General features: G+C 34.7%; 3 protein-coding genes and 1 long non-coding RNA gene across 6 annotated transcripts; 3 read left to right on the top strand and 1 right to left on the bottom strand.

The window, feature by feature from the left end:
* The first annotated feature begins 497 nt into the window (after nt 1-497).
* LOC140747502 (uncharacterized) lies at nt 498-3542 on the top strand. Its single transcript, XR_012102880.1, has 2 exons — nt 498-2692; nt 3242-3542. It is a non-coding gene; the product is annotated as an uncharacterized LOC140747502 (long non-coding RNA).
* A 1313-nt stretch (nt 3543-4855) lies between these two features.
* Nucleotides 4856-8088, top strand: LOC140747499 (S-formylglutathione hydrolase). Of its 3 annotated transcripts, none has more exons than XM_073079989.1 (6): nt 4869-4974; nt 5175-5236; nt 5440-5663; nt 6526-6771; nt 7356-7575; nt 7748-8088. In XM_073079989.1, exons 3-6 carry the CDS (start codon nt 5449-5451, stop codon nt 7928-7930), a joined length of 864 nt encoding a protein of 287 aa, XP_072936090.1. In that variant the 5' UTR covers nt 4869-4974; nt 5175-5236; nt 5440-5448; the 3' UTR covers nt 7931-8088. The 3 variants fall into 3 exon arrangements, with proteins under 3 accessions (XP_072936088.1, XP_072936090.1, XP_072936089.1); XM_073079988.1 differs by having other exon boundaries at nt 5175-5262; XM_073079987.1 differs by lacking the exon at nt 5175-5236 and having other exon boundaries at nt 4856-4974.
* On the bottom strand, nt 7992-11737 carry rho-7 (rhomboid family intramembrane serine protease rho-7). Its single transcript, XM_073079986.1, has 9 exons — nt 11528-11737; nt 11262-11454; nt 10986-11114; nt 10429-10591; nt 9727-9822; nt 9230-9354; nt 8935-9036; nt 8468-8565; nt 7992-8360 (listed from the first exon to the last, which is right to left on the bottom strand). Exons 1-9 carry the CDS (start codon nt 11572-11574, stop codon nt 8270-8272), a joined length of 1044 nt encoding a protein of 347 aa, XP_072936087.1. The 5' UTR covers nt 11575-11737; the 3' UTR covers nt 7992-8269.
* Nucleotides 11738-13602: 1865 nt separating this feature from the next.
* NaPi-III (Na[+]-dependent inorganic phosphate cotransporter type III) lies at nt 13603-22026 on the top strand. Its single transcript, XM_073080011.1, has 10 exons — nt 13603-13739; nt 14224-14808; nt 15528-15770; nt 15852-16034; nt 16210-16365; nt 16442-16929; nt 17577-17794; nt 18480-18665; nt 19057-19203; nt 19466-22026. The coding sequence occupies exons 2-10, from the start codon at nt 14616-14618 to the stop codon at nt 19554-19556; spliced, it is 1905 nt and encodes a 634-aa protein (XP_072936112.1). The 5' UTR covers nt 13603-13739; nt 14224-14615; the 3' UTR covers nt 19557-22026.
* The last annotated feature ends 1578 nt before the right edge of the window (nt 22027-23604 follow it).

Genomic DNA, 23604 nt, shown 5'->3' with positions numbered 1-23604 from the left:
CAAGATGAAACCTAAAAATTTTACTTCACTTTTTGTAGGAATGGTATCATTATTATAAATAACATTTAAATGTGGAGGATTTCGCATTCTGGAAAACAGGACTATCGCACTTTTGGACACCGATATTTCTAAACCATTCCTGTCTAACCATTCTTTAAGTAATTTAAGAGAAGATGTTAAATTTTCACAAGCTGTGGGTATTGATGAACTGGTGGAATAAAGCAATAAATCGTCAGCGTATTGAAGAACTCTAACAGAATCATTAAATGTTTTATCTAAATCATGAGTATAAATGTTATATAAGATTGGACTAAGGACCGACCCTTGTGGAAGCCCCTTCCATATCGTTCTTGTAATCATACGATCTTCTACATTTAAGTTAATATTTCTTTCAGATAGCATATTTATAATAAAATTTACAAGTATGTTAGGGATATTCAATTGAAGCATCTTAAGCTTTAATATTGGGATGAGAACATTATCATATGCTGATTTTATATCTAAAAAGGCTGCTAATATACTGCAATTATTAGAAAAAGCAAGGCGTATATCTGTTACTAAGATACTTATATTATCAAGAGTACCTTTACCTCTCCTAAATCCATATTGACTATCAGCCAAAAGTTTATTACTTTCGACAAACCATTCAAGTCTATTTTTAACTAGATGTTCGGCAACTTTTGCTATAGTAGTTGAAAGAGCAATGGGGCGATAAGATGAAACTTCCAATGGAGGTTTGTCGGGTTTTAAAATGGGTATGATAATCTGAGATTTCCATGATGGAGGAATGTGCCCACTAATCATAACAGAATTAATTAAATTTAAATAATATTCAGTGACACCATAACAATTATTTGAAAGAAATGAGTATGGTATGCCATCAGCCCCCGGTGCAGAGTCTTTTAAGTAACTAAGTACAGATGTTAATTCGGACATGGTAAATGGTGAGTTTAATCCGTAACGATCATTGTTATATGAAATAGAAATGGGAATTATGTTATTTTCAGGAACTGAGGCTGGGGCTAGTTTGTCCATAAATTTACATGCAACTGATAATGGCATTGTATGAGTTACGGATGGGTTAAAGGCTGATCTAAATTTTTTAATATTCTGCCAAACCAGAGTAGGACTAACATTAGGGCATAAAGAAGAACAAAATCTTTGCCACCCTTCTAATTTTTTCTCTTTAAGAATTTTCTTTGAAGCTTGTGACACCTGACAGTAAATGTCAAAATTCTCAGTTGTCATTGAATTGCAATACTGTTTTTCAGCTTGTTTTCTTTTCCAGACTGCTTTAGAACAATCTTCATCCCACCAGGGTGGTGAAGGAATTTTATCGGGCCTGCTTTTTCGAATAGGAAAAGATTCGTCGGCAGCTTCAATAATTAGTTTTGCCAAAGCCTCGGCGCAAACTGGCTCCTGTCCTCTACAAACTTTAGGCAAAGTAGATAATCTTTTGTCGACATTAGACTTAAATAAAGTCCAGTCCGGACTATTAAGTTTATATTTTAAACGGAATGATCGTTTGTAAGTATGTGGTTTAAGATGGGGAAAAGAGATCAGCAATGGCATATGATCACTGCCATATGAATAAGGCAATGATTGCCATGTAAGAATAGATGCAAGATCAGGAGTGCATATAGATATATCTGGCACACTATCACCTTGTTCAGGCTTAGTTCGCCGAGTAGGTGTTCCAGTATTAAGTACACACAAACTATTTATATCTAAGATTTCTAATAAAGATTCTCCATAACATGTAGATTTTGAACTTCCCCATGTAACATGTTGACAGTTTAAATCACCTAATAATAAAAATGGCTTAGGTAGTCTGCTAAGAAAAACATTTATTTCAGATAAGATTACTGAAGAAGGATTAGGAATATACATAGAAATTATATTTACATTATTTACATAAGCTCCAATAACACATATATCTTCACTATGGGATGGCAATATAAGTGGAGTAAAGGAGACTGAATTGTGTATGAGTATGGCGACTCCACCATACCCATCAGGCCTGTCTTCTCTGAGACATGAAAAACCTGTAACTCTAAAAGAGTAACCTGGCTTTAACCATGTCTCAGACAGAGTAACGACTATAGGGTTATATTTATTAATTAAGTATATTAAATCACTTTTGTTGCTAACTATGCTGCGGCAATTCCATTGGACTATGTTGGTTAACTTGTCCATCTTGGTTTTGCGCATTATTCATTTCATTTATTAAAAAGGCAGCGTTGTCCGGTTTTACAATATTTAACTTTATTAAAGTATTAATTAATTCATTTATGATATCTTTTACAGAAAAATGTTCAATTGTACTTTTTGCAATAGCAGAACCATTGGGTGCAGAAAGATTTGGGCTATAATCTTTAATAAGAGAGTTATGAGCTAATTTGTCATATCCTCTCACTTGTTTAGGTGGTACACGTGGTTTCAAAAATATTGTTTTTTTTGTAGATGTATTAGTACTTGAGTGTGGTGCTGTGGAAAGAATAGATTCGGAATGTAATGTGTTTGGTTCAGAAACTAAGACTTCGGCATATGACCTGGAAATAGGGGGATGTATTTTAGAGGCTTCAAGATATGACATGCAACTTTGGGCCATTGTCAGCTTAATCCTTTTTTGTCTTTCAAATTCTGGGCAACATTTATTTATAGCAAAGTGAGATCCTGAACATGAACAGCAGTAAGCATTAATTTCAATGACACTACAAGTGTCTCCTGTATGTTCCTGACCGCATTTATAGCAACGTGGTTTAGATCTACAATGCACCTTAGTATGACCATATTTACAACAATTATAACATTGTATAGTTGGATAGATATATAGTTCCACACTCAATGAATTATAGCACATGAAAATTCTCTTAGGTAATATCTGTCCATCGAAGGTCAGTACTACAGATTGAGAGGGTTTCCATACAGGTGATCCTTCAACAATTACCTTATAATTCAGCCTACGCATATTTATAACTTCACCACAACCAATTGGTACCGATATATTGGACTTAATTTCTTCTTCAGACCATTCTGAGGGAACACCTTTTACTATGCCGACTCTCGTAACATTAAAAGATGGAATAAAAGCTTTTAACTTGTTTTGTTCTAATAGGGGGCTCAAAACAAATTTATTAGCATCTTCATAGTTGGCAAATGCCATGCTTATTCTATTGCGACCTATTCTTTTAAGACTGCCATTAACAATATTTTTAATCACATTATTATTTTTTTTGAGGAAATTACCAAATGTAATAGGGTGGAGTGTGGCACCGTCAGACAAAGATTGTGTAACTTTTTGGACATGTACAAGGAAAGGAGCATTATCTGTTTCAATATAATAACGAATGCGCCTAGTTGGTTCTGTACTAACTGTATTCTGGGTATTAGATACTTCCAAATTTGAGGTGTTACATACATCTGCGGGTGAAGATTCCAATGGAAGAGAGCTAATATCAACTTTTTTATGGGCTCTATGTTTTTTCTTTTCATTTCCACTAGATTCCTCACTTAAGCACATGCAGCTACGATTTGAATTATTATGGTGTTTTGATTTATCGGTCCTTTTCTTTTTATTGCAGTTTTTACAAAATTTGCGCGCAGCTTTAACACGTTTCCTTTCAGACCTGATAGAACTATCAGTGTCCATACTGGATTCGTTCTGTATTACAATATTAACTCCGACCTGGGGGATTTCAGGTCCCCCAGGATCGAAGGTACCATCCTCCGCCATAAAATAATTTAAAAGACTTACCCAAGTGAGATATTTACAAAACTATATATAATAAGATAAAGTAATAAAAATATATTTACAATACACTACTTAACTGATCTTTAAACTACTAAAAAAATAAATTAAATGAAAAATCTCAAAAAAAGGCGCCCGCCAAGTTGAACGTTTCCCGCGCTTTTTCTATAGTAACATTAGTAACCTATGTAACGTAATAGACATGGGTAACTCAAACAAATCATGCGAGCTGCAGATCAGATCGCGAGTCATAAGACTGAGCCGGAGTCATGAATCGGCTCACAGATCAGATCAAATTAACTCAACTGATCTGTTTGATCTGAACGAGCTGAATGACTCGCGACCCGCGTTGCGAACTGTGCGAGTCGTTGGATCTGGTGACTCACGCGACTCAAATGACTCAAACGATTCAAACAGCTCAAACAGCTCAAACGGGTCAAACGATTCACGGTAGTCATGGCTCGTAGGCACGCCGATATTAGCATGGCGCGGGATTGCAAATCAAGTTTATTAGTTTATAAGCAATGTCTGTAATTATTATTATTTTATCGATGTTGTAGTATTGTTGAATTAAAATATGTTTTTTTTTATTATTAGTTAATAAAGGCAGTTAGAAAGTTATTGATATATAGATAATATTGTGACGATTATAAATCTGATTTATTTATTTTGCTAAGTAAATAAATTGATCAATCGATATTTCACAGTAAGAATAAATTTAATAAAAACGCCATCTTATGGTGAAAGCTAGAACTACAACGAATTCTCATTGAGTTACATATAAAATAAGCGCCATCTATGATCTAACTGATCTAAAGCGATATTCACAAAACCCCAACAGATGTCGCACCACTTACTTTTTTATATTAAACTCTATATCCTAGGAGTTAAAAGTTAAAATTGCATAACATGAATCAAAGAATAACTAACATTCACGATTCACGAAACGCCGTGAGCCGCGACCTGAATTGATCTGATCTGTTTGGGTTTGATCTGCAGATCAAACTCATATAATAAGTGAGCCGAATCTTTGAATCGGGTCAGATCTGAGTTACTCACCTCTATAACGTAACGATATACGTCATTCTGTAATAATTACATTTATAAATATTTAGTGATTTAGTCTTCGTATTTAGTTTACTTATATTTTAACTTATTTCAATACAATCGGTGGAGTTGAGTTAGTGTGTCGTGTGAATCTAAAGACCGAACAGCATTAGTCGGTAAGAAAATAATTATCATAACTTTTTAATTTAACTTTTAATTAATATAATTCTGTCAATTTTTTACCCATTCTAATCTATGCCTATTACAGTAATATTACAATTCGTAGCATTGTTGAAGCGTTTATAGTAGAAGTGGATATCGTTTTTTGTGAATTGGTCATGTTCTGGCACATTCTGAGCAAACTTAAATGTTCAAGGTTACCTCCAAATTTGCTACGAAAACACCGGCTGGTGACCGGTGTCCGCCGCTCTTATCAACGTATTGTATCTAGTTCTTACGGTTATGTAATAAATCCTAATCATATTTAAATCCTTGTAAATGTAGATTCTTCCTCATAATCATAGTTTGAATAATTTCTCTTAACATTCAATTTCAAATAAGCGCTACATACATACTTCTAAATAATACTTTTAATTTTAAGCTGAGTAATTAATATTCACCTGTAACATTTTTAATTTCAGTTTCCAAAAATGGACGCTTTGGAATTAGTATCGTCAAACAAGTGTTTCGGGGGTTACCAAAAGGTGTACTCCCATGAATCATCAGAGTTGAAATGCAAGATGAATTTTTCAATTTACCTGCCGCCCCAAGCCGATGGTGGTGACGCCAAGCTGCCAGTCATATTTTACCTCTCTGGTCTAACATGCACCGAACAAAACTTTATTTCTAAGTCTGGGTTTCAAAAGTGAGTACACTAGCATATTTTGCACGACTCATGATGCGAAGCATCAGAGAGTGCTTTACGATCGAAAAATTTTTTTCGCTTCATTTTGGCGGCTATTTTTATTATTATAGCCTTGATAGTTCACGGAATCAAGATATTTTGCATACTATTGTCGAGATAATTTAATGGAGATTAATTCCATACTTTTTAAAAATTGATTTACTGCAATAGAATTGGAAAAAAACACCAAAATAGGTCAAAAATTTTTCCTGTCCGTCATGTGTGAAACCTGAAAACACTGTAACTTGTGAAAAAATCCATCATTTGAGTTAATTTTTTTTTTTTAATTCTAATCGACGATTGTAGGTCACTGAATGTGAATGATTAATTAATTCAGTGTCGTTTAATTGCAATTAATAAAAAACGAAAACTACAAGACTGTATATCTATAGATATTATGTACATTTTTTCCACCAGGGGCGCTTGTGCAGTACCTTCTTCCTACTACAGCTGTTTTTTCAGCAATTAATTTTGAACGACTTAAGTTTTTTTTTTTTTTATATATATCATAATTAAATGAGCATTATGAGTCGTGCACTTTTGGATTTTCCAAACTTTTTACTATTAACTGTTTGCACATAGGTAATAGAAGAGAAAGCTTTGTACATAAACTTGAATAATAAACGGGTAATGACTACTTTTGTTGTTGGGAGAGCTTGCACTAAGCAAGTTATAAATAGCAGTTTAGGAACCTCGGCAATCTTAAGTGACCTTTAACTTCCATTCTGATAAATATGGCAATTCATTTTATTTGCCTTTTCCATTCGTTTTTATTTTCTTCAAAATAAGTATAATTTCAACAATGAATTTGTAATTCATCTAGATATGCGGCTGAACATGGCATTATAGTTGTGGGTCCCGACACTTCACCCAGAGGAGTGAAAATCCCCAATGATGATGAATCATGGGACTTTGGAGTCTCCGCTGGCTTCTACTTAGATGCAGAAAAGGAACCATGGTCCAAAAATTACAGAATGGGTAGCTACTTGAATAAGGAGTTGTATGAATTGATCCAAAAAGCATTTGGTAATATTGTCGACCCAAGCAGAGTCGGTATTATGGGGCACAGGTAATTAAATTTATTGTTAAGTATTGGTTCATTTCATATTTATTTTCGTGATGATTAATTTCAAATCCTAGGTCTTAGTATTAGTACGGTCAACAACTTGCTTGAACTGAAAAATGTTGAAATAAGTGTTAGAGTACTTATAGACAACTAAATGTAATGTTCATTCTTTACGTAATTGGATAATATTGGATTTCTTGGCCTTTAATACAATTTAGTTATATAACAATATCCCAAACGGAAATTGATTAGATCATAATTGGTGCATATCAACGATGTAGTAGCAATAACTCATATCTCAATTTTTTACTGAAAAGCGATTTTTGCATATTTTGACTTAAAATGACATATCACAGCTCGTCCTTAGGACACCAAGTCCATAGGTTCAAAATTGAGCAATATATTAAAGTGTGGAAATACATTCTGTCTTTTTTAAGTAACGTTTCTTCTTATTTAAAGTAGCGTTTCTTCTTATGTAAAGTAGTGTTTTTTGAGTTACGAGTTATTGCCAATTCGTCGTCGATATATTATTTGATATAATAAATTTCCTTATTTATTGAAGATTCATTGTGCCTTCACTTTTTCAGTATGGGTGGGCATGGAGCACTGGTTTCTGTACTAAGAAACCCTGGTTTATATAAGTCAGTGAGTGCCTTTGCTCCCATTTGTAATCCAGTGGCTTGCCCATGGGGTGTGAAGGCATTCAGTGGCTACTTGGGGGATGATAAGAGCAAGTGGGTTGAATGGGATGCCACAGAGCTTGTCAAGAAGTATGATGGACCTCCATTGACACTTCTTATTGATCAGGTATTGTGTATTTTCATGTAATAAATTAGCAAAGGAGTATTTTACCTAATCTATATCAGGACGTTATCTATCTAGTATGTTTCAAGAAAAGTAATAGCTCTAATTTTGTAGAAATAATACTAGAACACTGATTCACCTCAACAAATGAATAAGTTTCTTCTTTTCCCTACAGGGTGCTGGAGATAAGTTTTACACTGAAAAACAATTGTTGCCTGAAAACTTAGTTGAAGCATGCCGCTCAGTTGGTGTTCCAGTAATACTGAACTTGCGTGATGGATATGACCATTCTTATTACTATATATCTACATACATTGGTGAACATTTTGATTTTCATGCGAAGATTCTTAAAGCATAATAATTGTTATCACAATAAGAAAAAATGCATATAGAATATTTTTTAAAATAATACACATATATTTCTGTTTTTGTTACATTTTTTTATTCATTTTACGCCTGATGAAAGTGCATTTAATAATGTTTTGTATATAATAAAGTTTCATATTTTTTGCCAAAGTCGTATATTTTCTTTTCTTCTATATATTGTCACATTTTACTATATTATCAAAATATTAACATCAATCATTTTGAAATGAGTGAAATAAATATTCTACAAAATAAATAAACATTGATGTTATTTAAAATATCAATATTTCAATATAAACAAAATATATTAAAACTAATATTCAAACTATTACTATCTGGAGTCCTTTCTGAAATTGTGGTAATACTGTAGGAACTTGTCCCTGTTACCCCATAAGTGATGTCCGCCCCAATAACACCATGCCCTGAAAAAATATAGTTTATAAGTATAACTTTAAAAAAAATGGATACTATAGTGGAAAATAGAAACATAAGTTGTAACATTACTCTTTTTAAAATTTTATTTACTTACAGTCCGAATAGGGCACCACCAAGATGAGCTGCATGGTCAAAAAACTTCCAGCCAAGGATGACCCCAGCAAGGTCAACACTCATTATAACCTTTATAGCCTGTAGACAAAATGGAAAATCAGTATCACTTTAGTGATCCAAAAGTATATGTTTGAACGCATATTTAAAATTTTAATGAAATATCCCTATTTTATTTAAAAATAAGTAATACCAGTTTTGTGTAATATAAGGCTTCTCTCTGGAATTCCAAGATTTGTATATGGACCAGGAAGCCTTTCTTTTTTCAACAGAGGACTTAAGGTGGCCTAAATTAGAACTAAACTTGTACCAAAGATAGTCTTCAATTATAAATTTGTATATTCTGGCACTTTTTTGAAACACTAGTTTTATTTGATCCATAGTATAGTAATGATGTAAGTTCATAATGAGATTTGTTATTTTCTCCTGGTTTTCTTCTAAAACACTTACCGTACCAGCTGCAAATGTGTACATAGGCAAGAAGATAATGCTCAGCCTGGTGTCAGGGTACTGCACACATACATAGGACAATACCGACATAATTGCTCCCGACTGGAAAATAATTAAACTTATTATTACGCTTTACATTTTCAAAACACATATAAATATAAAATTAAGTTTCTTTATGATGACAAATTATTTTTAAAGTACAAATATAAGAAAAAAGATATAAATGAAAAAAATACGATTTTAACTTAATCATTATATTTAAATAAGCTGTAAATATATAAAATGAAATTCTTACAGCTCCGAGACTAAGTCCAGGCTGGTTGAGCATGACTTTGTACAGAAAACTGGCAAAACTGCTAATTACACCAGCACTCATGTACATAGCAACAAACTGCTCCTTGCCCAAAAAGGCTACGGCGGCTGTAAAAATAAAAAATAAAATGTATAGTAAGTAAAGTCAGTAAAATCGGTTAAAGAGCGAAATCAAATCAATTTTTATTATTCAAAATAGGTTCTTTACAGAGCACTTTTTGAATGTCAATACAACTACCACTTCAAAAGGTGTTTCGTTATGGAGAAGAAGCGGCGAAAGAAACTCCATAACACACATCTTTTTAAAAAAAAGTTTTTTACAATGTTAAACTTACCTAATGGTACATGTGGAGCTGGAACTACTTCAGACCACACCGTTTGTGGTCTGAAGTATTTGTTAACATATCCAAAATAAAATAAAGAAACAATAAATAATACATAACTAAGTATATACCAAAAACATACAAATGTAATGCATACCTGGCATAAAGCTATATAGGACATACATATTGGCTGCCAAATGTAGTGCAGAATGATGACTAAAGGTAGATAGAACCATGGGTAGACATTTTGCTCCTGAAAATAGAATGTTTTGTATGATACATGTTTTTATAAAATATACAGGATTTTTAATAGGTCACATGGATTAATACAAAACATGACATGTATACTATATTAAAAAAATTAGGCTTTTTTAACATTTATTACAGGAATAGCAAACATCTATATGTGTAATGTTTATATTTATTTGCTTTTAGAGTTATGGAGTGCCAAGAATTATTGAGAATTATTTCATTATATTTAAAGACAAATAGACTCTCATATAACAAATTAAGAATTCCACCCAGGTATATCCAAAACTAATAGGGGAAAATATTGTGGCATGTGGATTGGCAAAATTTTTAATCACAATATTATTGTATTTTTTGTTTATAATATAGACAGCAGACAAGCATGCAATCCACCTGATGATAAATGGCCACTGCCACCTATAGATATATGTAATCAATCCCAGATAGGATTAGATTCCTACCTGAGTTCAATTATGTCTCCCTTACCACACCTTTCAAACTAAAACAGTGGAGCTATTATAAGGTGGAAAAAGGTGTGGCAGTGGTGCTGTTGCAGCAAATGGTTCTACCACCTATAAATGTATTTATCAATATTTCATAATTTACTCACTGCCTGATGGATTTGAACAAAAGTATTTCACCATAAAGGGCTGTAAACTTCTTACACGCCAAGCACCAAACACTAGTACATTGGCCGCTAGAATTGGATAAAACACTTTTTCGCTTGATCTTAATGAGTTCCACCATTTTTGAATTGGTCCAGGCTCAGATTTCTTAAAAAAAGTGTAATAAAACATCAATATTATGTAACACACAGTATACATTATACAAATATAAAAATAAATTATCTTTGAGTGATTAGTTGATTACATATTATTGTATGCAGTAATGACATTAAAGGAAATAAAAATAATATGAATATTGCTGGTGTTTACCTATAAAACATCCGGAAAGCCCTAACCAATGTGTTTATAAAGGTTTTTTTTCTATAAAATGAATATCAAATTTAATTTAAATGTATAGTTCATACCACCGCTTTACAAGGTCTTTTATTACATAGTTAGGTCTTACCTTAAAAATTACATTTGACCAGCATAATAAATGGGCCGTAACTTAAATTCTTTGTTTCTATAAACAACAGGAAATCTGGTGGATAACAATACTTACAAATTGTGAAGCTATTTTCTTCTGTTGAGCGCTCAACCAGTTTCCTGGCCTTTTCAGTAATGAGCTGGCGTGGGAGCGCAGGTTTTCATATTCCCAGATTACACAGCCAACTAGGCTTGCAGTTGACACCTAAAGATGACACTTACTTTTAAACATTTAAGAAGTTTTTGATAACAACATTGGTTGCATTACATTTATATAAGATGACAGTTTTTGTAAATTAAATAGAGTATAATCAAGTAAGAATAATATTAAGTAAAAATAGTGTTGTCATACCCCTACTGTAAACACAAATGGTTTGAACAGATCCTTAGGGTGTAAGGGCCCGGTGTCTACGTGTATCTGTTCGAGAGGGTTGGGCTCGAGTGTTCGGCGACGGGCGCCCCGTCTCGCGTTCTGAAACGAGCCACGGACTTGGATGCGGGCATGGCCTACGGTAATATTGTTGCACCGAAGGAGTGGAGGCTTGCTGAAAACAAATAATACTTTTATCTTAACTATACAATAGTACTTATTTTCGTTTTATATGGAAAACTACTTACCAGCTAATCGCTAAATCAGCTGCTGAAAGTACATTTCTGAAGAACATATTAATTTTACACAAAGTTAGTATTAGAAAAGTTTCAATGTTACATTATTTAATGTAATATTAAAATTTCTGATTTATTACTATATTCTATTGATGATGAAATAGATTTTTTCTGTATGATACGATGTTTAGTGTAATGACATTAGTTGTTTGTCAAATTAAAATGTCATATTTTGTAATGTAATACAAATTGTCAATGTCATACGATTACTTATCTTTGAAAAATATCTCTGTATTTTTGTAATAGATGTTTTATATTATAAATTTTATAAAAAAAATTACGATTAAAGTAATATATAACTTTTAAAATTTCATTACAAAAGTCATAGTATAATGGTCTCGATGGCTATAATGATACTGGTAGATACACAATATACCGGGAGTTTCACAAGGTATCATACCGGGACCTTTTATATTCCTTACATATGTAATTTGATCGACTTGGCGGGGCACTGTCGTGCACCCAGATTTGAAATTAAATATTTTTTTTCTGCTTGTGCAGCAAATAATTCAATTCATTTAATCAACTATTATAATAGTGTGCCTATATTATCTTCTTGTAATATAAAAATAAAGATTGACGTAGCACTCACAAACCTAAAATACTTAATAAAAGTGAATGACTGAATCAAAATTCATAATGCAGGCTACGTACAATAATACGTATCTATCGACAAGTGAAGTACGTAATGAAACGGTTATAGCTGGCTATACTACGTAGTTACGTAGAGGGTGGATGATTTACGAGGTAGAGTCGCAATACGAAAACAACGATGTAAGTCATATCGTCAAATGGGGTCTCGTAAACCGATCGAACAAAGGTTCAAATGTACATTGTACTTTCTCATTAAAAAATTACTTCAATTACAGCGCGTAGTTATTGCGCCGCCCATGGACATCTGTAACTAACGCCATATAAAATATAAAATACATACTTATATTATACATAGAAGTTAATGAAAAGAAAGAACAATTAGGTAGGTACGTACTCCTTAGTGAGGAAAAATGAACCCACCTATCTTAAGTATAATGTTCGAATAACCTCTCTTCCTTTGGGAAGTCGGTTAAAAATTAGTGCGAATGTGAGTTTGTTTGTTTGTTACACTTTCACGCATTAACTATTTAACCAATTGTCATAAAATTTTGTACACACGTTGTCAAGAATATTGGGTATTTTTATCCCGAAAAAAATACCGTTTTTGAAGAATAGATAAAAACCTATAACAGAAAGCTCGTTCCATAATAAAAATAGCTATGGCTAGTGTATAAGTGAGCATGTAGTGTAATAGGGAGAGTCGCAATAAAAAATCAGCGACGCAAAGTCGTTACCCATGATGAGGTTTTGCAGACCGATCGAACGAAAGTACGCTTATGTTCAGTGCTTACATTATACGGAGAAATTTATTTACCATCCTCTCTATAATTTACTGTAGCTGTAATAGTTCATTTTTTCTTAAATATTAATAATAAAATATTCTCAAGGCTTGAATATTTATCCAAAACGATTATGCGGTTGTACCTACCTATATTCCTTTATTTTATTCACTACATTTAGCCTTGAGTATGAATTGTTATTTCTATTCGTTACAGTCATATTGAAAATATATTGATTTTCTTATACATTCTTGATTATTTAATGTAATCTCCGGGGTCCGGGGATCGAATCCGTAACTCGGCAGCAGATAGCCCCGATGATGACTGAACTGCGCGAATTGTAAAACTGCGGTTTTTGTAAAGTTTGTGAGCAATTTTCTTATGTACTTTTACAGTTTATGATGTAAGTCACTTGATGATAATTCATATTGAACGTAAAGTATTTACTTAAATAACACGTTAAGTAAAGTGAAATAAGAAATGTACGTACATGAAGTACATAAATCACGGTTAGCAAAGGGTTAAGCATTGTATTTAATCCAGTTTTCGAAAACTACTTCCACAGCAGGAGTTCTTTTGCAAATAACCTTGCTTTAAGTACTTAAGCCGTAATATAATAGAAAAGGGGGAAGGGGGTTGCAGGGTGGTGGTGCCCTTCGCGCATGCTCCATTCAGAGTGGCTCCGTGTGCGACCCTCGGTAACTTCAGTACACAGCTGTGAGGCCCCGGTGTTCACGCATACCTCAGTCGTGTTTAACTCTAAGGACAATAAAATCCTACACTTTTCAAAAGTGAGTATTGCAATGTTCGTATTTTACGTTTTTAAATCAATGCGCGTTTATCGTTTTAGGTCAAAATACTAAAATAGACAGCATTAACATCACCTTAAAAATATACCTCATTGTCGCTTTAATTATAAACCATGTGACGCATGTACTTACACGGTGTGGTAAAAGAAGCAAATAGGTAAAGGAAGTGTTGGAAAAGTTGTATTAATCATTATTTGGGTCGAATTGGACCTCTGTTTATGATTTTCATGTTTGGTGACGGAGTTATTACTGTAAATCAATACCATGAACACCATGTGCTATTGACTCTGATTCACATCGACGCAATTTTGTAAAATTACGTCTTGTGGAAGTAATTGCGAAGTAAAATATGTTGTGCGAAAACATTACCGGTTATAATACTAGTAAATCGAATTGAATAGTTACTTTTTATTGTGTAATTTTATGCGTCATTAAATGTTAATTTTTGGTTTATTTACATTTACAGAAATGAAGCCAAAGCTAACGACATCGTATCAGCTCCTCGAAACGTTATTTAAACATCTCACGTTGTGACGCACAATTTCAATCTCTCGATCAACATTACTTCTAGTTCTTATTTGAAAAAAAAAGTTTATAAATGTTTCGGATTTAATTTTAATAGTGTCGTTATAGGATTTATATAAAATTAGATTAAAACGAATACTCCACTCAGCACTGTGTTTAGCGAGAATTTATGATTTCCGTTGTTTTGTTGTTAGAAATAAAATGAATTGTTAGTTTGGATTATAAGCAAAGCTTATTGTTAGTTGTATTGTTTCTCTTACCTATTAAATAGGCGCTAGTCAAATTGAAAATCAGTTAGTAGTCTCAATGAAAAGCTCAGGCATTTAGTTAGCAATGGAACCATACGCAGACGATATATTTTGGCTGGTCACTTGTGGATTCGTCGTCGCGTTCATCCTCGCATTTGGAATTGGCGCTAACGATGTCGCGAATTCGTTCGGTACAAGCGTCGGCTCCAAGGTGCTTACACTTACACAAGCTTGTATACTGGCCACCATTTTTGAAATTGCTGGAGCTGTTTTGATTGGTAAGTAGATAAATGTGTTTTCATGAGTAGTAGTAATATACTTAATATTATTTAGTTAATATAGTAATACACGTCCATGTGTTGTCATATTGAAGTAGGCGCGAATTAAAATTTATGTTTTGATTATGTGGCAAATTAAGAACTGTACTTTCGGACTTATTACAATATTTATTTTTTAAAAAATACTTCATTATTTTTAAGTCAAAATATTAAAACACGGTAGGAATATTAAAATCAGCCGCTACATCGAGCAGAGATTAAAAGCTGCTTTTAAGACCCACTGACCTATTATAAAGAGTTCGCAATTATAAATAAACTTTTATTTTCAAGAAATTATTTTTTAATACCACAATAGGTATGTGCCGAGGGCTCCATTCTTGTCAATTTTGAAATCGTATAGTACCTATGTCAATTATAATTCATAGGTAACTACTTTGAAATATGGGTAAGGTTGGTAGATAAGTACGAGTAGGTATTTTAAATAATTTCAGAGTTATATCCATGATGACGAAGTTATGTTAGGGGGAAAACACGGTGAAAAGCTTCGTGTAATACATTACTGCGTGCGTTTCTGGGATTTGGTGAAGCTCCGTGCGTCTTAATATTTACTACAAAATAATCGATTGAGCAAATACAAGAATATTGCGATTTCTGTAAAGCAGATTCTTAATCTTCAATGTTGTGCGGAGGATAAAGTCTACAAACATGATATTTTTCAGGTTACAAAGTATCAGATACTATGCGCAAAGGAATTCTGGATGTGGATTTATACGCGGGCGAGGAACGACTGCTCGCTGCGGGGTGCCTCGCTGCGTTAATAGCTGGCGCAGCGTGGTTGATCCTGGCCACTGCCTTACGATTGCCTGTATCTGGAACACACTCAGTTGTCGGTGCAACTGTAGGGTTTACCCTAACAGCTAAGGGACCTGTTGGCGTCCGTTGGTCAACCCTTGGAGCTATTGGTGAGTAAAAATACTACTGTACTGTATTCCTAAACTTTACTAAGCAATGAATATTAATGAATCAAATGTTCCTTTTTTCAGTATTATCCTGGTTCATTTCGCCAGCGCTAAGCGGTACGGTATCAGCGTTGTTATACTGGCTAGTCCGCAAATTCATCCTCCGTGCCCCGGATCCACTTAGCTCGGGATTACGCGCGCTGCCGTTCTTTTACGGTGCCACCGTCGCTGTCAACGTCATCAGCGTCGTCCACGATGGACCTAAATGTAAGCTTCATTTGATTAGTCTAATTTGATTTTCATAAGTGAACGGTTTTCACTGTGATTATTGAACTTTCAACACAAAAATAGCGAAGTTGATATTGCTTCATAATTTGATTGGCGATTTAAAATTTCTAATTATGTATTAGGTAATTATCTTTTTATTTTCTTTTCATTTCAGTGTTGGCTATGGACAAAATACCGACGTGGTTGGCGTTAACGGGTTCCCTAGCGTTAGGCGCAGTCGTGGCAACGTGTGTGCGTCTCTTCCTTGTTCCACATTATCAAAGGAAACTTTGTGCCCCTCCTGTTAATTTTACTTTAGGACTATCAAACGGTAACTATTTATGAAATACAGTGAGGGTTACGTGCAATTCTCTGTGTATTTTAAATAAAACAAGTATTTTTTGCAGAAACAACACCGGCTAATACTCCAACACATTCCAACAAAAACGTACCACAAAGACCAACATCGCTTCTTTCTGAAGACGGAAAACTCCTTGAAGTGATAACAGAAAGCGCTGAAATGGTCACACTAAGCGATGTTGATAAATGTTCCCTCGGTGTCAAAGAATTGAATGCTAGAAATCGAGCTCTTCTTGCTACTATGGACGATTGCAGTATACTTTCAAGAAGTTTGAGTCCACCGAATAAATCCCGATTACAGTTAATAGACGCAGACCCTCAAATTAACACGCTTAAGTATATTGATGAAACGTTGAGTTGTTGTAAAAGTTTGGATTCGGCACAGTTAGCCGGGATGGGCGAGAGTTACGATTCAAAAAATGGTTTCCTTGGTGACTCCTGTGATACAATAGCGAGAGGAGAGATCGGTAGACTGACAGCTTCAAGGGGATTTCCTGCAGTTGATTTTGATACGCCACCACTTCGTACGGACAAGGTTTGTTGTGTTTTGGTGCTAAATTATGTAGAATGTGCTTAAAAATAATATATTCGGACAATAACTACGACTAGATAATAAGGTTTCAGGTTATTTTTTAATCCATACACATTTTGCGAAAAGATAATGAGATGTAGGTACAATTATATACCTATATAGTCCTCCATCTACAGACTATAATTAATTATTGTGATTTTTTTATAATAATGGAGTAGCAGACGAGCATGCAGTTCACCATCAGGTGATAAGATACGATCACGTAAGTGGTACTGCCGCCCATGAACATTTATAATTAAATCCAGATAAGATTAGATATTCCTACCTAAGGTCGCCCACAGATGCGCCGCTACCCCTGAGGACTAAGCTGGAATGCCTCGGCAAAAGTATGTTTTCCTTACGCGCTGCCGTGTTCGGGTTCGAAGGGAGTGGCCCTTCAAACCAGAACACAGCAGCGTGTAACATTGCTGTTATTAGTTAGATATAGATGTGGCGGTGGTGCCGCTGGTGATCTATAATAATTGTAAGTTAACATAAGATATAATTTTGGATCTACCACCAAAACATGGTGGTTTTCTGTTCTGTTCCTAATGTTCGTACCCGGGAAATTTCTCGCAACACATCATTATTCGGAGGCAACGCATCCCCAGGGCCCCGACGGCGGCAGCGCGTGGAGCATAGAGGGCGCCGGTCGCGCGCACCTGCCGGCCATCACGCCCAACTCGAGCGCCGCGCCGCTGCTGCGCGCCGCGTCGCCGCCGCCGCCGCCGCCCGCGCCGCCGCCGCCCGACACACTGCGGCTCTTCTCATTTTTACAAGTCCTCACCGCGACGTTTGGGGCGTTCGCGCACGGCGGGAATGATGTTAGGTAAATATTACTTGAGGGGCCCGGTTGGCATTGTTGTGCTACATTATTTTAAGACTTTTACATCACCATATCCTACTGTATCTGAATATTTTCTATCTCAAGCTGGAACCAACTATATAAACTTACACCATTTTATTGACATTATTTGAACGGTTTCTGAGATTATCCTGTTCGCACACACACGTGAATATGTGATGTAAGTATTTATATTAGGTTATGAGATAAGAAGAAATATAGGTAGGTACACGAATCGAAGGATATCACCACAGAAATCCCGTAGAATCAGTAAATACAGTCTATTTTTTTCAGACAGAAATACAGTCAGTCTATTTTTTGTTAATTATGTTTGAATTTGACATGTAACTTAATTAATGATGTAATAAACTATTGAACAGGATAGATAAATTTTGCACGCCCAATGTGGTAGAACATTATGTACTCATTATATAATATTTAAGATCCTTGTGATACTATGTTCTAGCAAATAAATGATTTGATTTGATTTGAGATGCCACCACGACCACCAAGTTTTTCAAATTACATTTTCGCACATTACCTATATTTTTTATTTTTTAAATTCGTAATTCAGTACAATTCTTATGTGTTAATGATTTTGTTAAATTATATAGCGTACTTGTAGTATCAATCGTGTCTTTTAATTTTCTTCAACATTGTGTTTAAACAGCAACGCAATAGGCCCGCTAGTAGCGCTTTGGCTGCTGTACTCCGAGGGCGGAGCGCACGCGCGCGCGGAGACGCCGCTGGCCATCCTGGTGTTCGGCGGCGTCGGCATCGCGCTCGGCCTGTGGCTGTGGGGCCGCCGCGTCATACGCACCGTTGGGGAGGACCTCACCAGCATCACTCCTGACACGTAAGATCTTGATACTAGTAGATTACTGAATATTTTTGTAATCGGACAAAAGCAAATACTCCACAGGATACTGCTTAATTATTAAGGCGTTACAGGATAGCCCGCGTTAGTATAAACCGGATAGTAAACCTCTGGTATTTACCTATGAATTAAGTACTTTAGACAATCTACAGTTTAAAAGACGCCCACTGTTTGTAAATATATTTACGATATTTAGGTACCTTTATGTTATATATTAGCCTTAACGAACATAGTTAGACATTCGCCTTAAACAAAATTATCTGGAAGACACCCGATTACTATTTAGGGTCCAAATTTTTGTTTCAGTTACTTGAATTCTAGTTATTTCTTAATTTTGGTGTCATCTAAGAATAGACCTTCTGTTATATAGCGGATTCACGATCGAGCTGGGTGCTGCCCTCACGGTGCTGGTGGCCAGCAAGGCGGGGCTGCCGGTGTCTACCACGCACTGCAAGGTCGGCTCTGTGGTGTGCGTGGGCTACTTCTCTGAGAAGTCAGTGGACTGGAGCCTTTTCCGGTTAGTAGCATCATTTTGAACTTGTATAACCTCCTAGAATTTAGTTCTCATGGACAACAAGAAATCTGTACCTACTTGACTTCAGGTATTTTTTTGTGCAATTTGGGTGTGGGGTCTTATAAGTACCCGGAGCCAAAAAGCACTTTTCGCTTTTTGTTTTTGCTAACGTGAACTATTAAGATATTTTGGAAAAAATTGAAATGGAAAAAAAAACAAAGTTAAGTGTCAAGAATATAGTATTAAAATGAAATTGTTGTTACAGGAACATAATATATGCTTGGGTGGTGACCGTACCAGCAGTGGCGGCGATGGCCTCGCTCTCAATGTTAGCTCTCGAAGCATTCGTCGTTTAATAACATTGTTTGTTGTTTATCGATGTCGTCAAAATGTTTTACGACGTCACGTTGTAATGCGCAGTTAATGTACCAAAAATGTGTAGTGGAATTTGTAAGGGAATGTTTAGACTTGGCGAATGAAGTGGTGCGAATTTCACTTACCTACCTAAAAATGTTTTAGCATACAATCATTTTCATTTGCAATATAAAGTCCACACATTGGAAACCTAATGTTTAATTTATACTGAATTTAAAAGTAATAAACAGAAATTATAACTCTATTACCATTCGTATTATCCGCGTTTATATTAATTAGAATCGTATTACCTGCCAATGTTCCCGGGACTTGTATTCGATGCCCAATCGTCAGACATATAAAAAAAATCACCTGTGATGGATAGAAAAGAATTGTGGCGGGGATATAAAATGGGGTTACTTTTAATTTATATACGTCTACATTGTGATGCCATGGGATTATTTCACTGCCAAAAGAATGCCACATGATTATGCAGCTGATATAGAAGCCTGACGCATTAATTCTGTTTGTGTTTTATACGTAAGTTTCGTACTATACTCGTAGTTGAAATGTGTTCGCAGTGTTACTTTTGTGTTTCCTTTTCTATGTGGAGTTAGAATGTCGAGCTTAAGTACCTGTATAATGTTGATACTGATACCTTGCGGAAATGTTGACATATGAAGAAACGTAAGTTAAGAATGTATTTGAAAGAAACTTTCAGGAGCCTGGTTCAACTAGGATAAGCTGTTGATAATTTTATTTTAATCTCGTAGGTAATGTACAGACAAAGATATTGAATATGTCTAGAATCTAGATTGGTGTGAGGTGTCAACTTAATATAACAGTGATGTCATGTGTCCGTTGATTCAGTAAAAGGGATTTATTCAGTAGATGTGAGCAATAGGTACCTATTACAGTCCATCATACAATATAGTAACCAATACAGTTAATTGCAATTACTACTAGGTACTATAGGAATACCTCTCTTTTAAGAAGTTTAAGAAAGAGATTTTTTCCGTTTTTCTGTATCGGAATCCATAAATTTAAGTGCATTTTTATATCATAGGCATAGATAAGCATAAATATCTCACCGCCTTGTAATTGAAGGAAGCCATTTAAGGGCTGTCATGGTGTAATTTACGCGGAACAATGCCGAAATGTGCAGTTAAGTGGTGCAAAAACAACACGAAATCGAAGAAAAAGTGCGGAGAAATATCATTTCAATCGTAAATGCTCTAGAAACGACTTTTTTTTAATAATTTTTCAAACAGGAAAATAGATGACAGTGACAATTTCAATTGTCAAAACTGGTTACATTTTCTTGTTAGGAGTGTGTCATCTTTATTAATCTGTGATCATAGGATTGAAAATACGTCAATACATTAACCAGTATGTTTTTAATACTATTATGATCTATGCAATCTTGTGTGCTTAAATATGCGCCTGAGTCTGAGTATTAGATGCTGCTACGCTCAGAGTAGACGAGCTGCAACGTTATGACGCTGGTACCAGACAATCGGTGAAATTAATTATCATGTCAATTAAAGTACTTTTTACGTGTCGTTTGCCTCTCCACATGAAATCTAGACATAGGTTTAAATATCTTTGTGTTCAAATCAAGGTAGCAAACTTTATATACCAATTAATTACTGCAACGGGTAGATTTCAATTAGAATATACACTGAAATATTTATTCCATGTATCTTTGTGTAGTCTTTGTATAAGCCTAGATATACCTGTTATAGAGCACCTTTATGTTGTAGCGAGATGCTATGTACAATATTAAAATATTGATCCTTTTCGTATATCAGTGCAACTTGCTATTATTTTATTAGTACCTTAACCTTCCCGTTGACTTGTTTATTTCGAAGTAGTGCACCGTACTGAGACGCGACATCGTGTAGAGTTTATCATGATACAGATCGTAGGTTTACACGACACGACATCGTAATGTGTCGTAAGTTCACGACGGGGGTCATACCCGTGTCTTTAGTGTTTTACCTTTGGCATGGAATAGCAAACATTGTAATATTACTATTTTATTAATCGTGGTTATAACGCCGATATTCGAAAAGGATTACAATAATTAAAATAGATCTACCAATTTTGAACTTCAGATTTATCCTTGTCGTGTTCGTACGTACCTACTTTAAAATTGTCTACTGGTTGCAACATTTACTCTCGAGCTTTTTAATAGGGTTTAATAGTTTCATAATAATTACTTCATGTCAGAAACTAGAAAGCAGTGTAGCCTTAAATAAATTAAAAGTTATTATTATAATTAATTTTAGTTATTTTGAATACCTTTTTTTTTTCAAATAAGAAGCATAGACTATCTATCTACAAGAAGTATTTTACATCCAGGTCTATAGTCTATTGTGTGGTCCGGGCATATTACTTATCTATACAGATTACGAAGAAATTGTCATTACACGCTATTTATTGTATTATTAAATACAGAGTTGAAATATTCTAATTGGGTTTTATTTTTACCTTGTGTATTACCTACGAATGACCTTGGAAGGAGAAAATGGGCGTGCATGCATTGATTTCAAATTTATTTGAGCATACATTTGTCAAAATCTATTTATACAATATTATACGCGTTTATATAATGGTGCAACCGCGAGGGATAAATGAAATGATCAAACAAATATGATACTTAAAATTACATTTATTATCAAACAGCAAAAATTAAAAACTGCAACCTTTCAGAAACAAATACAGAATAAGTATGCAGTCATCATGACTGATTATATATTTAACATTTCATAAGTACAGATGCGTGGCGTGCAAAAAATACATAGTAATGTTGATTACTTGCACCTGTTATTTGGCACTGTCAACTAATATTTTTTTAACACAAGCGTCATCATTGTGGTTTGTCGATAATGCGTAATCTCTCAAGTTTCTTCTTGTACATATTGCTAGTCCAAGGACTGTGTCTATGTCTGGTGTACTGGTACTGGTGTGTACTCATACACAAGGTTTGTTATAACAGGCATTGGTATAGTGTTTTACATGCTGGTCATTATAAGTAAACATTCGAGTGAGTGCTACATAACGTGTATGTGTATTGCATGTATCGTCAATATGTTTCTATCTCGATTTATCAATTCTCTCCGTGTCGTTCGACTTAATAGTATGATTTTTATAAATTTCCCAGTCTTCGTAATTTTTTTTATAACACACATCTCAGTCTTTGTTCGTAAGAATTTTCCGATTGTTCACTCACTATAAAACATAGTTTGAGTGGGTGCATAGTATATGGTATAGGCAAAATTCTTAAAACATTCCATTTTTTTATAATTTCTTTTTAAAACACACGCTATTCTATTCTTTATTCGTATGTCGATTATTCACTCAACGACAGAAAATTTCTTTCACTTCGTGCATACACATATACACTGTCGTCCGTCCGAGTCACCGCGCTCTACGCGACGTACTGGTTAGTGAGCGCGCGGAGCAGCCTCGCCGCGTCGCGCGTGTAGCGCCACCGCCACCTCCAGCAGTAGTACTAGAGCTAGTTACTTGGGTCTTTTGTTCTTATCGTAGACTGTGGATTCCTAATGCGTTCCAAAGCGAGCCGACCACACGCACGCGTGTTTGGTTATTACGTCTTATGGCATAGAGCAAATTATTAATGCGTCCTAATTTTTATAAGTTCTTTCTAAATACAGCTGTACGCACCAGGTTTATTGTGTGCATCTGACGGTTTAGTATACTTAACACTTATGCATACTTGCTTTATGCATACTTAATACTTAACAATATTTTTTATAATTGCTGTCTATGAAACATAGTTGCATATACAGGGTGAATTTTTAAAACGGGCCTTCAGGGCCAAATCCGAAACTATAAGGATTAGTGAAAAATGCTGAAAGGAGTTACGAGGCCGATTTTGATAAAAACTAAAACTGCATCATTAGTTTTTTAAAATATATTTTTCCCTAGCCGGGAATCGAACGAGTTCATTTAAAAAAAAATACACCCTCTATATTATTACACCATCTGAAAGTGTCGCTTATAAGGATCAAATTCTGGGAAGTA

This window comes from Epargyreus clarus, unplaced genomic scaffold, assembly GCF_041222505.1.
Source record: "Epargyreus clarus isolate Ecla_fem2 unplaced genomic scaffold, WU_Ecla_fem_2.2 ptg000014l, whole genome shotgun sequence".
NCBI classification, from domain to species: domain Eukaryota; kingdom Metazoa; phylum Arthropoda; class Insecta; order Lepidoptera; family Hesperiidae; genus Epargyreus; species Epargyreus clarus.
The sequence above is the reverse complement of the archived record's forward strand: the minus strand, read 5'-3'. Positions and strand labels throughout refer to the sequence as shown.